This window comes from Etheostoma spectabile, unplaced genomic scaffold, assembly GCF_008692095.1.
Source record: "Etheostoma spectabile isolate EspeVRDwgs_2016 unplaced genomic scaffold, UIUC_Espe_1.0 scaffold393, whole genome shotgun sequence".
Taxonomy (NCBI): Eukaryota; Metazoa; Chordata; class Actinopteri; order Perciformes; family Percidae; genus Etheostoma; species Etheostoma spectabile.
The window spans coordinates 199,317-215,166 of NW_022605598.1; the positions used below are offsets into that span (position 1 = coordinate 199,317).

The window sequence follows — 15,850 nt, forward strand, 5'->3', positions numbered from 1 at the left end:
TACACAGCACAATGCATTTCAATACCAGTATGGTTGTGGAGATGGATTCTATCCCAATAGATTTTATTATGATTATATTTGTTCATACTCAGAATGACTACTTTACAATACAAGAAAAGCTGAGCCCTTATTACCTAGTACGCCATATGTGTTCATCATGTGTGAATATGGGGGCCTTGCATCTAGGTCTGAGCGTGACAGATAGTTGATATGTGTCACGGGACTATCCTATTCTTAGTCTACTGTACTTTCGTATCAAACCTGATCGGCAATATGTTCATTTTTCTTGTATTTTAATCTTGATTCTGCTCTTTTCTTTGTTAGCGATTGAGTTTTCAAGAGTGTTTCATGGCCCCGAAGAACTTAGAAAGGGGGTGTGCCTAGCAAGATAATGTGACCTCGCAAAAAGTAGGACCCATCTCTGCCCAAGTCATCTTCATTGCGGGGTTCTTGTGTATGGGTAGGGTAGGAGTGTGAGCAATGTTGGGATTCCCACGATCGGCTTTGCGCCTCTCGGGAGCACTAACAAGTGCAGGCTGATGAGGACTGTTGCGTGCTTGAATATGAACCCAGTCTCATGAACTAAAACATCAGCAGTTCTGCCCTGAACATCGGCCAGCGCCCTCGAAAACATTGATCAAAGAAGGCTTAGCGGCTTGCATTCGATTGCTTGATTCGCCATACAGAAATCGTGGGTATCTGACAAAATAAGACGGATTTCTTTTGCTTCCCATGCAGACTATGTGAGTTCAACGATGTCTCCTAATCGCCTACCTGGCAACGACCCTCGACTCTTCAGCAGTTTCCAATTGCTTCCCACACACTTTTCACTTTGGAATGCGACAGCTGCGCTTCCTCTGCAGAAAAGCCTTTGGGTAGCAGGGAGATGGGTGAAGTTGTGCTTTTTCACTTTTCCAAACACAGCGCTGAGTTTCACTCAAAGCGTTTATGTGGGAATACAGTCGCAAATGAGTTTCCCTTCCCTTGTCGCTGCAAGTTAAGGGTTCCAGCATTTCTTGTCACGTCTGTTAAAAATGCGAGGTGCACATTCCATGCGGGTCGCATCAGCTCTGGGAGGCGTTTTGCCGTTGCTTTTGACTGAAGAAATGCGTTAATTTCAGGTAGCAGCTCGTAAAAACGGCTCAAAACTTGCGCCGGCTCAACCATCGGATTCTGGGTGGTACAGCAATCTCCGTAGCAGACTCCGTTCAGACAGAATTGTTGGAACTGCCTGTGTTTAAGTCCATTTGCTCTGATGAGTTTATGCGATACCACAACCTTCATGACAGAATCCACTTCAACACTTTGCAGCACAGCGCTTGCTGGTGATAGGCAGTGTACTGTAGCAGGGCGGTGAGACCCCGTTCTTCCATCTCCCGTTCATGCGCTCCATTAAACCCCGAGACGCGCCCACCATACTAGGGGCCCCGTCAGTGTGATGCTGGCAAGCTTTGCCCAGTCCAGATCAACTGTTGCATGGTTTGACATACTTTGTCAAAAATCTCCCCCAGTCGTAGTGTTCAGGCTTGTAGGCTGCAGCTCCTCGCACATCAAGGTTGGCGGTAACTCCACGAATAAAAATAAGAGATGCGCGGTGTCCTGCAGTCCGAGCTCTCATCCAGTGCTAACGAAAAAAAGTCAAAATCTTTAGTCTTCTGCTGCAGCTGGGCATACACATTACCCCCAATTTCTTCAACGCGTCTGGTAATTGTACTTGCCGACAGACTCACGGCATTAAAGTCATCTTTCTTCTCGGGACAGACCTCTTCCACGACAACATTCAAACATTTCTTGACAAACTCTCCTTCAGTGAAAGGTTTACCGCAGCTTGCTATCAGCTGAGCAACACGAAATCACGTTCACGTTCTATGACTGGGGTATGGGTGGCCATAAGGGTCAAAATGCGCTGGGGCAAAGTGAGGTCGTAGTAGCATTTTTTTTCCGTCTCTGGTATTGTTCAGGGGGCCGGTTCAAATGTGGAGGCGGGCCGTGTGCGGCCCGCGGGCCGTAGTTTGGGGACCCCTGGTTTAGATGAAAAACATTGCTTCCAAAGTTGTCTGTGTTGGTGACCAATTCAACCTTGTGACAAAAGGAAGAGCTTAAATAATGCAACGGTATAGGAGCGCCGAACTTATCCTTAATATGGATAGTTCCTGTTCATAGCACTAGGAATAAGCTGCACCTGTTTAGCAGCCCAAGACGTTTACATTTGATGGCTTGTGAGCACATCCAAGACGGTTTCCCCCACATTTACCTGGCCTCCAGTCTCAAAGTCCAGAATTTGTGCATATGGTGTGTCATGCAGACCATTGTACTGCTTTTGTACCTTATACAAGAGTATAAATATCCTGCCCTAGCAACAGAAGGATAGGAGCATTAGGGTCAAGTGGTGGAATTTTGTCTGTGACTGGTTTGAGATGAGGAAAGTACTGTGTTATGTCAGGTATGGCAATTTCAGATCTGGCATTATATTGCACACTAGTGGTAACTTGGTTTTTCCATCAAGTGATTTGCTGGGATCCGTCAATTGCTGGCTTTCCTTCTTACGGTCTCCATTATGCCTGAGCATGTCTTTTGAGTGTAAGACAATAATTCTCCATTAGGGCTGCAAATGTTGTTTCTCTCAAGCAACAGAATGTTTTATCAGGTTTCTACAAAGCTTTGATTGAGCTACACACTGGTTTTAAGATCAGTGATTAGATGCGCATTGGAGTCTTAAGGCTAGGCTAACCCAGTTGCTTTGTTAGGGACTCTAAGCATCTTTTAAGCCTGAGTTTACTCCTAGATTTGTACTACTACATCTTGTTGCCTACCTGACAACTTTACCTTGGTGATGTGTTGATTGCCATCCCATCTTTGCAAAGCTGAAGTTCAATGTCTCCTGACTCCAGTCTGGACTAAACTCTGGGAGAGGGACAAGTTTTTCCTGGAGTTATCATTCATAGCCACAGCACCTTCAAGGGGGCACCAGTCTGTCATGCCCCCAAGAATGTTCAGCAGTAACTCAGAACAATGACACCACTATTCTGTGGTCTGGCAGAGAAGCAATCCCCTCTATGGTCCCCTGCGCCCTAACGGAAGATGTGTTGTTCATCTTTCCCTAGGCTGTTTTGAAGCCATGACCTGCCTGAGGAAATAATCCAATCAGCTTTCTGAGTCAAGTGGGTTTGTTTAGGTGCAGGGTTAGGTCAATAACAGCACACTTTATTTGCATGTCTTTGACAGTAGAAGTGAAGACACATTTTCTCAATCAATATTTCTCAAAGCTGGTATTTAAAAAAAAAAAAAAAAAAGTCTAGGTGTGTGCTGTGATGCAGACATATTTTAACATGTTAACAGGATGCATTCCCCAAAAGACACGTCTGCCTTGGCCTCCTTTCACTGCTTCTATTTTGTCGTAGGCAGTGTTACCCTAATTAGGCCTCGGAGGACAATTCTCTGCCATTACATCTTTTCTATCTCACCCCAGAGCCTTTCCCTGGTGTCACTGAACACACATAATGACCGGGACTCCAGGGACCCACTGGTGCCTGACCAAACATCACTATCTGCTGAGCTTGGCAGAGGTAGATAGCGAGGACAGGAGCTCATGTGTAATATAAAAGAGTAGTAAAAAGGATATTTGATACACATACATAACACATGCATGTGTATCAAAGATCCTTTATACTAAGGATAGCGCATTTCAAGCAGCGCCAATGGTATGGAACACTTTCTGTCTCTTACAGGGGCGTGGCCTCGTTTGCGTGGCCTGTCAAATAAATACAATGAAATTTACTATAGACATTACCGGTTATAAATCTCAAGGCGGAGTAATAGAATGAGTCTAAAGATTGAAGAGTTGAAAAGGATGCGTGTCCATAAATCACCATAGTCTACGATAGACAGGAAAACTGCCTCAACAACCCTTTTTACTACAAAACATGGGAAAGGTGTTTCTTTATTATCAAGATAACAGCAGTTGTAGTACTGCTTTAAAGCCGGATTGAAATGGGCTCAAAATGGAAGCTCTAGACCAGGGGTGCCCAAATGCTTCTCCTTCAAGAGCCAAAAATGAATCAGGGTGGAGGGCTGTGGGCCAAAACTAAACGTTCAAATTGTGGACCTTTTTAAATTAAAATGTTTTGTATATTTGCATTTCATATGTTTGAAGTTGAACACGTTAAGGAATAATAAAATACATATTTATAAGTAATAAACTATATTTATTGATACAAATTTAGTTTTGATTAATCATTGCAACAATTCAGGGCAGAACATGCCCCTGTGACAGACATACACAGTCACCATCATACCCACTGTAAATCATTATTTATTTGTAAAAGAAAACTCCACACCTTGTGACCATTGTGCAGAAATGCTCTGTATCCTCGTTAGATTCACCGAGCAAAAGACACCAGCAGGCGGAACATTTCCTGCTGTATCTCTATTTTCCTTTTCTTATCTGTGAAAATCTCAAGTATCTCAATATCAATCTTAATGCTGATCTATTTTGAACAATATTGCATTTTACAATTTGGAGATAGGACAAATGTAAAGTGAATTCAAACCAAAACAGCACTTTAATATACAGTCAGAGTGTTTTGCGGGAGAGAGAGATTTCAAATCTAAGCAGCTTCCAGTCAGTGTTTTATAATGACAACGGAGATTATACTCTTTAAGAACAGCCACTCTTTTACAGATAAGACATACTTTTGTAGACTCAATTTCAGTAAAAAAATACTTGTGTTGCCAACTATTTTTAAAATTTCTCAATTAAAGATTTGAGCTAACCAAGCTAAATAATGCCTCTATTACACCATCTAACCAATGTCAAACTGTGGCCAGATAGTGAAATGCAGCCAGTCTTTGAGTTAATGGAATGCTGAGACAGAATTAACTTCTGACCAAAGCGCAGCGGGACAAAGTTGAGACAGAATGAAATTCTGACCAGATTGTGGACCAAAAAATGGGCCAACTTTGGCCTGCGGGCCCTAAATTGGGTAGAAACTCCTTCAATTGTTAATTTTATCAGATATTGTAGGCCTTTGACATGGCAATTCGGATATTGATCTATAGTTGTTGAGATGGTTTTTATCATCTCCTTTATAAAGGGGTACAACGTGAACCAATTTTTCAAATTATGCAAACTTTACCAAAGGAAATTGATATATTAAAATTATGAATATGAATATAGAAATGTATTAGTCCTTTATTCCAATGTAATGACATGCCATTTTTCAAATATTTTTGTTTTGGACCCAATGTTGGAGGGGGAGGGTGCCCTATCCATTGATTGTTGGTCAGTAGAGTGAATAGCAGTAGTAACAGTATTTTAGATACAAGATAGAACAATAAGTTTTAATGTTATTTACTTTGCGTATTTGGATTTAATGGGCCCCTACTCCCTACATCCTCCCAACGCCACATCTCCAGCTTGCTCCTTCTCAAAACAAACTGGCCTGCTGGCATACTCATTCCCTCTCCTCCTCCCTTCTTGCCTCTTTTTTCATTTGTCTCCAACCCCTAACCCTCCATCAATTGATTGGACTTGAGTCTGAGTGTGTTAGGGTCTTCCTGAAAGGAAAATACTTTACCAGAATATGAGATGGCGGGAAGCCAGAACGACAGGCCTAGTCTCAACAATACCCTAAGAATTCATTTAATAAGTGCCCAGAGAGGACCACGGTAGATCATTGGTAAATCGGGGGGGGGCGGGGCAGCCCGAGCCTGGAACTCTGCAGCTAGACTCTTCGCTTACATTCTCATTAATCAAAAATAAAAAGCATCGTTCACTGGTACACTTATTTGCACTAGTTAAAGCTAATGAATTATTAGTACTGCATAAAAAGACCCTGACAGAAACAGATTTGATACCCAGTGACGTGTGTTTGTGAATCCCTGTGCATGTGAGAATGTGATGGATGGACAATAGATGAATTAGCATCTCCAAACATTGTGCTCCCTTTACATTGCAGGTTACCCACGATATGACATTGTCGGAGACCACAGTAAAGGAGAATATCACCTCTTGATCCAAAGAACAGAGATTCAAGATGACGCTTTCTTTGAGTGCCAGGCCATCCAAGCGGCTATCAGATCAAGACCTGCCCGCCTCACTGTGCTGGGTATGTCCCAACTCCGCACTTCACTGATATAGAAACATGTTGCCAATGTAAATTCATGAATTGTGAGACAATTAGACTTATGTAGTAGAGCTGGAGGTAAAATAAATGAAATTATAATAGATCAGGCAGATAAATCAGTGATTTGAGCATAAATTAAAGGCTACTCATAGGCCAGAGTCTCTCTGGATCACTTCCTCGATTCACAAAAAAAGGCATTTAAAACAGCAGCCTGCAGGCACGCAAGGACTGCATGATTAGCATTATCGATTCAGCCCTGCCTTATTTAAAACATGATATATTCCAAAGGTATCAGTTCATTATCCAAGCACCTAGGCTCGAACCTCTCTCATTAGTTGTAGTTTTACCTACTAATCTTCTGTTGGCTGCTTAATGGGGAGAGTAGTGGACAATAGGGGGAGGACTTAAGGCATTTGGCAATTGGGATACATTAAAATGATTAATTATTGACAAGGGGGGTCCAATTGTTTAGATTTCTTTTCATCCGACTAGAAGGTGAAGTTGACAAATTATTTAGACATAAGCCTGACATTTAAATACCAGTCGAATTGGCCTGTTTTGGGAAATAAAACTGCACATAAAGCTACTGGCAGTGTTCCAATAGTGAGGCAACACACTTAATAGATGAAGTTAAATGTGTGTATGGAATCAGTGTGAGTATTTTTGAATCTGTAATTGGTAAAATGATCTGCTCAAGAACAATTGTGCACATCAGAGAAGACAAAAATTCAAAACTCTGATGGTGAGCTTTCTATCAGTTACTTCCACATTAGTAAAAACAACTTTAATCCTTCCTTAGTTGTGAATAATTTGATGGACAGCGTATTTGACAATGAGCAAACTATAATATCATATCTTATAGACAGACAAAAAACAAACAGACTGCTGTTTTGGACTGCAAAAAGATGCACAAAGAGCTTGCACATTTTCTGTGGAATTCAAGCTCTTTTTTTGAGCTTGAAACAAAGATCTTTACTATTATTTTTACATTCTTTTCCCAAAGTGCAGCAAACACAAATTAGGGAATTCCCAGAACTGTTTTTCTGTTCTACGAGGGTATAAAGGTTCAGTTCTTTTGCAGAACCAACTCAGCTCTTTGTCCACAAAATTTTTGCATCATCTCAGCTGACTAATAATGTAATGATTCGTTCTCAGCATCTGTAAAGTATCACCTTTTACAATATTCCTTTATCAAGCTAACATGACAGAATTAAAATAAAAAGTCCTCCAAAGTAATCTAAAAAATAGGGAAAGATCATGCTTTAGATTAAAATTACTACTTTGTTAACACTGGGGGACTTTTGTTGCAATAGTAACAGTATGATATGTGATTGGGGCTAGAAAAAAGATAAAAGACGTTTTGGGACATTTGCTAAAATAACTAATGCCTTTATAGTCTCTACAATAACCTACCAAAATACACTTAGTTGTCAGTTTATTAGGTGTGCCAATCAAAAACTAAAGGAGTCGATTATAACAGTAATAAATCCAACCATTATGAAGGCTCAACTATTTTCCAGAGGTGTTGATTTAACTTAATGAAAATTTTTGAGGATGTTTTGTACTGCTGTTGAACTGTAATGCATGACACAGAGAGGTGTTTCTGTTGATTTATTTTAGCCTCACTGTTGTAACAGGGGTTTAGGAAATATTGGAAACCCCTATCCCTACCATCATAAAGGTAGGGTGTTTACAGCAGGACTTTTGTTTTAGACTGCATTTTTACTTGGTGTACTTAATAAACTGGCATGTGAGTGCATTTACCATCCCATCTGGTATGACATTACAAACCATGTGAAAGTAGAGCTGACAATCAGTTTTGTCTGTGCTCCAGCAATACTGCATGATAGAAAGCAAAGGCTAAGAACTAACCCCTTTCTGTCTGTCCCGTAACCTTTCCATTTGCAGTCATTGACAAAATATCCACAACTCACCATAGAGCATGGAACTGTGACCATTGACCCTTGTTTTAGTCTGGCAGGTAATCTATGTGGCCTCCAAGAGAACGGTGCCTGAATAAGGCATAAGACGAAGCAGTTAGCAGCTCTCTAGGGAGAACCCTGAAGCTAATTAGATCCTCGGAAAGCCCTTCTGTCTTTTACTGTAAAATGTGAAAATGCACATGCATAAATATCAGACATATTATTACATGACTCGGTGGAATAATTAATTCCGATTGGTCAATAACATAACATACTGTATACATGTACCACATAAATATACAACAGAAACTTTGCCATGGGTTGCATCAAGTGGCTTGCTATTTGGCGTCCAGACCTGAATATCAGGCAACCCCACTTTTTTACACTTATGTCTAGGGATATAAATATTGGGGCCAATATGGTAGTTACAAACACATTTTGTTTTCTTAAATAACAGTTTGGCCACCGAGTAAATTGTTAGCTGGAAGTAAAAAGTACACTGTGTCCAGTCAGTCAAAGCGTGTATGAAAAGTGAATGATGAGAGCTGTGTTGAACTTTCATCTCAGCATTCAGAATGTACAATCTGCATATTGCCTTTGATTAAGACTTGCCCCAGATCTGCTTTCTAATGAGCTGAGAGCTCAATCAATAATTTACTCAAGTCTGAATGAAATTCAGGCTGATCAGACCCATTCATCAAGAATGTAATCAGGGTCTCTGTCATTAGATTTTTCCTGCTTATTAAGTTGAAGTTCTGTTTGACTTTTGCCTCTGAGTAATCACTCATGTGTGCTATTTATTTGAAGAGTATTCACAGTTTTTTTTAATTGTTCAGTGCTTCTAAATAAGTTCAAACTGGAAGAACTTATTGCTAATTGCAGTATTCCAGATATTTTTATATATCTGTCAAAGATGCAAAAATGATTTCCAAATACAACTTGTGATGTCCAAATGAACCCTCATGAAGCTTTGATTACCTTTTCTTTATTTTCTGAGTCCACTAGGCGGTTGTAGTTTAAAGATAATAATAATCTTATAAAATAATCGTACAAAAAATAAATATGTTGGATGGCAACCGTTGAGAGCGAATAGTGTCCAGCGTTTCACATCCGGAAACTCGCAGTGCACAGCATTTAGCAACAATACGTCAGTGTGAACGCACTATGTACTCAAAATAGCAAGTGTACGTCCATTCATATGCTAAACAGTGCACCTCAAGTGTGTACTTGTTATATGAATATATTGGTATTAGCTTTACAACATGAATGCTTTTAGATGATGATGAAATTCGTGAATGCAGTGATGAAATCCAGTACACCAGGATCTAACATTTAACTGTCCCTCCACAGTTCCTCCTGATGACCCAGTGATAGTGGGGGCCCCGGTGGTTAGTTTGCGGGCTGGTGACCACCTCAACCTCACATGTCATGCAGACAACGCCAAACCTGCTGTGTCTATCATCTGGATCCGCAACGGTATAGTCCTGAGTGGAGCTATTTACTCAAAGGTATGGCATGAGAGCAGCCTCTCTGCTGAGAGTTTGGGTGCTGTTGTACCACTAGTATTCAATCATTTTACTTAAAGGTGATCAATTCTATAGCATTGTCAGGTTCATAGTTGTATTTTGTGTTTGTACAAAACTGAATGATCTCTTGATCTACAAAATAATCTCTGCAAAGAAATTAGATATTAAATTAAAGATATAATTAAATATTAGACTTTTTATGCAACATGATGTGAAAACTTATTGCATAGCAATCTATTCAATATGTTTACAAACTGGAATGGCATAGTGATTAGTGAAGGTACTGGACAGACAGAGAGAGTGACAGAGTGATACAGGTGATTTGCTAAAGGGGTTATGTCTGACCTTAGATCAGCCAAGTGACTTGGTTTGCACTGGATTTGGTCCAAATTGGTGGAGGATGTCTGTGTGTTTTCAAATATTGTATGATCAGTCCTTTGGCCACAAAAACCTTTGCTGATTTCAGACCACAGGCAGGTTTTTGTGTACTTTTGGGCTGGTAGTACTGTGTTGGAAAAGTCATAGAGCTGCATTACGGAACTCTTTTGCTCTAGAATATGATGTCCATGGATCCTTTTCTCAAAGTTCATTTTACATCTAAGACCATTATCCTTAAATTGCTGCACAACAGTAATATTAAAATGACTGACACTGCCTCAATCTTAGACATTAGTGGTGGACCTGGCAGTGGAGGACCAAAAAGCAATGGTAGTCTCATGACTGTCTCAGCTCATGGTTTGCCACCAACAGTCTGGATATACAGTCACAATTGTATAGTATCCTGATATATAGGTATTCTGCTCACAGTCTGGTTGTGTGCCACAGAAAGCTGTCCACGACAAATTCCACTCAGAAAGCAGTCTACGTCAAATTCCACTGAGTTGCCCACACTGATGAGTGGGTGAGTTGCCAACAGCAGTTGTCTTCAAAAGATTTATCTAACTGGCACCAACAACCAGAGCCCAGCACCCAGTGTTTGTGCTGTGTGTATCTCAAGCCCTGTACTGCAGGATTTGGTAGTGTCCTGCTCAAGAACACTTTGGTAGGGCAGGTGCGAGCCAGCATCAGTCCTGCCATTAAAGTCCAGTTACAGTGAGTGCTCGACCACCCTGATGACACTAATGGGTTAACCAGCCTTACCAAATGGGCATTGTACACTGGTCATGTCCGATGGGTTAGGCATTGGTGGCTTAAATGTTAGAGAAGCAAGGTCCAGTGGAGCTGCTCATTGGCAGCAGATCAGACTGTGGTTGTACTGGGAAGCCCTGTTCCCAAAATAGTAACAAGTTCCATCTAAATAAGGTGCCACCTGCTAGTACTGTAGTGTGTAGTACTAGCAGAGTGAACCATAGCTGAGGCCTCTGGCTCTAGTGGGACAATAAGGAACTATGAGCTCTTTAAGATAGGATGGCACCTGACAATTAAGAGCTTTGTAGGTCAGAAGAAGGATTTTAAATTCAAGCCTGGATTTTACAGAAAGCAAATGCAGAAAAGCTAATACAGGAGTTATATGATCTCTTTTTTTTGAAGTTGCTTCGAGGAGTGATGGAATATATATATATATATATATATATATATATATATATATATATATATATATATATATATATATATATACCGATCATTCCAAGCAGTGGCTCCTAGGCTGCGGACGTCTTGCCTCCCTCTCTACATTGTGTGAATTCTGTCGAATCTTTTAAAAAGCAGTTAAAGACTCTGCTGTTCAAGCAGGCTTTTAGTTAGTTGAGGGAGTTTTATGGTTGTTCGTTATGTTTCCTATTTCCTATTTCAAACTGAGTGCGGGGAACCACTATTATCCTCTGACCTCAGACTATAGGTGGCAGTATGAGCTGTATCAAGTCAGAGATGTATGGAGGAACTTGAACGTGCAAGGCTCTAAAAGTAAGGACCAGGACTTTAAATTGAATCTGTTCTGGACTGGGAACCAGTGAAGTGCTGGTAAAATAGGTGTGATATGTGCTCTTGTGTTAATGTGAGGTAAAAGCTTTGCAGCAGAGTTTGAACAGCCTGGAGACAGTAAAGCTCCTTCTTACTCAAACTGTTAAAAAGACGTGAAGAAATGAAAGCCTGAATGATCTTCTCTAACTCACCCTTAGTCATTTAAGTGTTCTTAAATTGGAAAGATTTCTCAGTTGGAAGAAACAGTTCCTAACTTATTGTTTACAGTGGGGCTCCAAGGACATGGCTGAATCAAAAAAGACACCTTAGTTCCTGAGGCTCGGCTGGACAGACGGGCCTAAGTAACAATGTGCTGCTTTATCTGAGGGATTCGACTTTCAGGGGCTACAATTAGTGTTTCTGTTTTATCTGAATTAAGAATCGAAAAGTCACATAACCACTGTTTGAGACTAGTCAACAGTTGATCAAAGAAGACAGTTTAAAGAACTCAGTTTTCTTAATCGAGCAGTACAGTTGGATATCATCCACATACAGATGGTAATATATGTTGCTAAATTGTCTAATTATCTGTCCGAGAGGAAATATGTACAAGAGGAACAGAATAGGTCCCAAGACAGAACCCTGCAGTATCCCACACGACAATTCTGCAGTTTCAGACATGATCTGATTCACATAAACACTAAAACTTCTAATAGTAAGACTACTGTTTTTGATTTCTATTTTAATTGTATTATTATTTTCTAGTTGATTAGAAAATGTTTTGTATGTGATTGTCAGTGATACAACAGAGGGAGTGGGATAGAGGGAGAAAGCAGGATGGAGAGAGAGCAGGATGGAGAGAGAGAGGACAAAGAGAGTGACCTGGAAAAACCAGGTGAGAAAGTGGACATATATTGTACGGGCAAAAACACTTAAACACTTAAAATATTCCATTGACATTATATTTACATGCATTTAATGGAGGACTACTTTTCTTCCATCTTTAAGTGTTGTTTTTAGGCTATTGTACTATACAAGGAGAGCGAGAAGAACATGGAGAGGATATGGAAGCTGAGAGGCAGAAGGAGCAGACCACTGAGGAATAAGAAGCAGAGATAGAGCAGCATGAGAGCCAGCAAGTGTCAATGTCTGCTGATATGTCTTTTGATTTAGGGGACAAGGACACTGGTCCTTAACAGATAAAGCTCTCTAAGTATCCACAGGAACAGTTTGGCTTACAAAGGAGAGTTTTAAATGGCTGGAATACTCCTCTAGGAGGATTGTTGCCTTCTGCTGTGCTTGTAGGGTACTTGTGGTATTTAAAACAGAAAGTATTCATGAGAGGTGGTGTAGAATTGGAGAAAAAGGCTCTGGGCTTGTTTCAAAAGCATGAAACCGCACAATCGCATAAAGACAGTGTACTCTGCAACAAGTTCCTCTGACATAAGTGAATGAAGGGAGTACTTGAAACGTGTTGTGCAGTGATCTGTATGCTGGAGAAACTGTAGAATAGAGCCATACTAATCAGTGCCCCACTTTCATGGCTAGGACTCAATCATTCTCACCTGACTTCATTCACTCCCAATCATGGTCCAAACTCACCTGACTTCACTCACTACTAATCATGGCCTACTCTATAAGTCCCACCAATATGCTGTCTCCAGCATGGCTGGCAGCAACATGAGGCAGCAGGTGAAGGCCCTCTGTCCTCACAAATCAGATACTATGGTCGTGTGTGGAAAAAAATAAAAAATAAAACATAAATGTCAAGCATCATCATCTGCTTTCACCCTGAATGTGTGCATAGCAAATAAATGGAATCACTTCATACATTCTTGCTGATGTATCATGGCAATACTCAACTCCTAGAACCCAATCCAAAGGTAGATTCTACAGAAAGAGTGTACCATTTAGAAGTCACAATGAATTGCTTGAAAGCAACAACAGAAGGCAATTTTTTGGAGTGCATGGCACTCCTGAAAAAGTTTGACCCTTTCTTGCAAATGTATACCCTTCCAGCAATTAGCACTTACCTCTAGTCTAAAAGTCAGAATTAAATGATAGTGCTGCTCACTGGAGGTAACAGCAGATTAGGGGAGTCAACAATGTGATTATGGATGGAAAAACAGGACAGTTGGCTCTCTGTGTGAGGTATGTTTCAGAGGGTACTGTGAGGGAACGGTTCCTAACCCTTACAAAGATGGTCAATTTTGATGCTGCATCAATAACAATGCAATAGAGGGGCAGTTGGTAGCAAAAGGTGTTGAAGACATGATATGTGTGGCACAGATCTACAACGGGGCAACTGTCATGTGTGGGGCAGTAGGGGATGTGCAAGCCCATTTTTAAAAGAAGCACCCTGAAGCAATATACAGTATGTGCACGGCTATGCTCCTGAGTTGAATCTGGTCTGTTACACATGCAAAGCGGTTTCGGAAAGCGGAAAGTGTTTTTTTAGTTCTTTGCTTGTAAATCACAAGTTTTTAGATACTCAAAGAAAATTAAGATTATTAAATATATTTACACTATTAACTTGTCCAGTTGTCCAACACACGTTTGGCATGCCAGCTTTGTTCAGTGAATACCATACTGAACAACTTCCCTGCCATCGTAGTGTCTCTCTACCGTCGACGCATCTCTCTGTAAGATTGAAGGCAAAACACTGAAAATTCTCCTCAGTGTATTTGCTATTTGTTTTCGAAGATCTCCTGTCTGTAACAGCACGTCTTTATAGGTACCTGCAGAAGGAAACCACTGATCTTGCCCAAGCAGTGACTGACTCCCTTAAAGGGATACTTCACAGATTAGCATTAACCCTTGTGTTGTCTTCTTGTCAAAATTGAAAGAAACACTTTTGTTGATGCTTTTTAATCAATGTTTCTAATTTTAGTTATGTTTTTGTCCATTTTTCCAACACTTTTTATTTTTTGGACGTTTAACACTACTTAACACTAACTTATTAACTTTAGTTTTACAGTTATTTTTGGAATTAAATAAGGAATCATTTTGACTAAAACTAAAGGAATGGATGTTGATGGATAATCAAAGACTGAAATATGTCAACTTTTACTCAATACAATTTAAAAACCACTTCAATTAGAGACTATAAAATTGAATACGCCACATTTCAAAATTAATGAAAGTAGAGATTTGTACTTGCCAAAGAGCTTTGTGTGGAATCAATCATGTTATTTTGGGTAATTAAAAAGAACCATGATATAGGAAAATGGGTCAATTTGACCCAAGGACAACATGAGGGTTAAGCTTTGTATAAGTAGAAACCCGGTAGTATTTTTGAACAACATGCTGGAGATGAGAGATCTCTCTATTGTGTATCTGGCAACCTCAGATTATCGTCATTTTGCGTCATCTGCGGCATTTTTGCCCAGCGGCTATGGACTACAAGCCAGCTAGTTCTGCATATTTTCAACCCGCACGTAGGGGGTTGGACTCTTTACCTGAAGCAAGCTGAGTGTCAACCATCTTAAAGCTAAACTACAGCAATCAATTTTCAGCAGTACACTTTTACAACAATTATGCGCATTCAAACTACCGCACGTGTATCACCAGGATACATAAGTACAGATTGGAGAATACTCAACACACTGCGCAAGCTTTGCCTGCTACAGAGACCAGCACCTCAGGCAGCGTTGTCGCTCGATTCCTCTCGCCGGGTAAGGGGACATCGACGACGGTGTAAGCTAAAGCGGAAACGCTGAACAAGGGCAGGAGTTCCAACTAGGTGGAAAGCTAACACTAAACGGCCACCTGTCTCATCCATCCTGCTTGCAAGTGTCAAACCACAAACTTGGACTACATCCAGTTTAAACGAAACTCCCAACGCAAGTTCAGAGACTGCTGTGTTTTTGTTTTTTATGGAAACATGTCTGAACAACAGTGTACCGCACTCCGCTATCTAGCTACCAGAGATGTGGAGATGGGCTGTGTTAACACAGACTGGCCGGGTAAGGGGACATTGACAGCGGTGTCCGCCTAAGCGGAAACGCTGAACAAGGGCAGGAGTTCCTGCTAGGTGGAAAGCTAATGCTATACGGCCACCTGTCTAATCCATCCTGCTTGCAAGTGTCCAACAACAAACTGGACTACATCCAACTTCAACAAAACTCCTGTGTTTTTGTTTTTATGGAAACATGTCTAAACAACAGTGTACCGCACTCCGCTGTCTAGCTACCAGGCCTGCTAGCCTTTTGAGCAGATGGTCTGGCGGTTAAGATTTGTGGAGGTGGGCTGTGCTAACACAGACTGGTGAAGTAATGGGGTGCTTTATCCAACTACGGTTAACCGCTGGTGGAGTTAGTTAGTTGTAGGTCAGGAGAAGGATTTTAAACTAAATCCTGGATTTTACAGGAAGCCAATG

The 15,850-nt window shown here is 40.7% G+C and overlaps 1 protein-coding gene across 2 annotated transcripts in view; it reads left to right on the plus strand.

The window, feature by feature from the left end:
• Positions 1-15,850, plus strand: part of LOC116686537 (kin of IRRE-like protein 3) — a 278,508-nt gene that overhangs the window by 141,067 nt on the left and 121,591 nt on the right. For both annotated transcript variants that reach the window (XM_032511554.1, XM_032511552.1), the window contains 2 exons: positions 5,958-6,107; positions 9,398-9,555. In XM_032511554.1, coding sequence (XP_032367445.1) covers positions 5,958-6,107; positions 9,398-9,555 — 308 coding nt within the window. The remainder of the gene's footprint in view (positions 1-5,957; positions 6,108-9,397; positions 9,556-15,850) is intronic.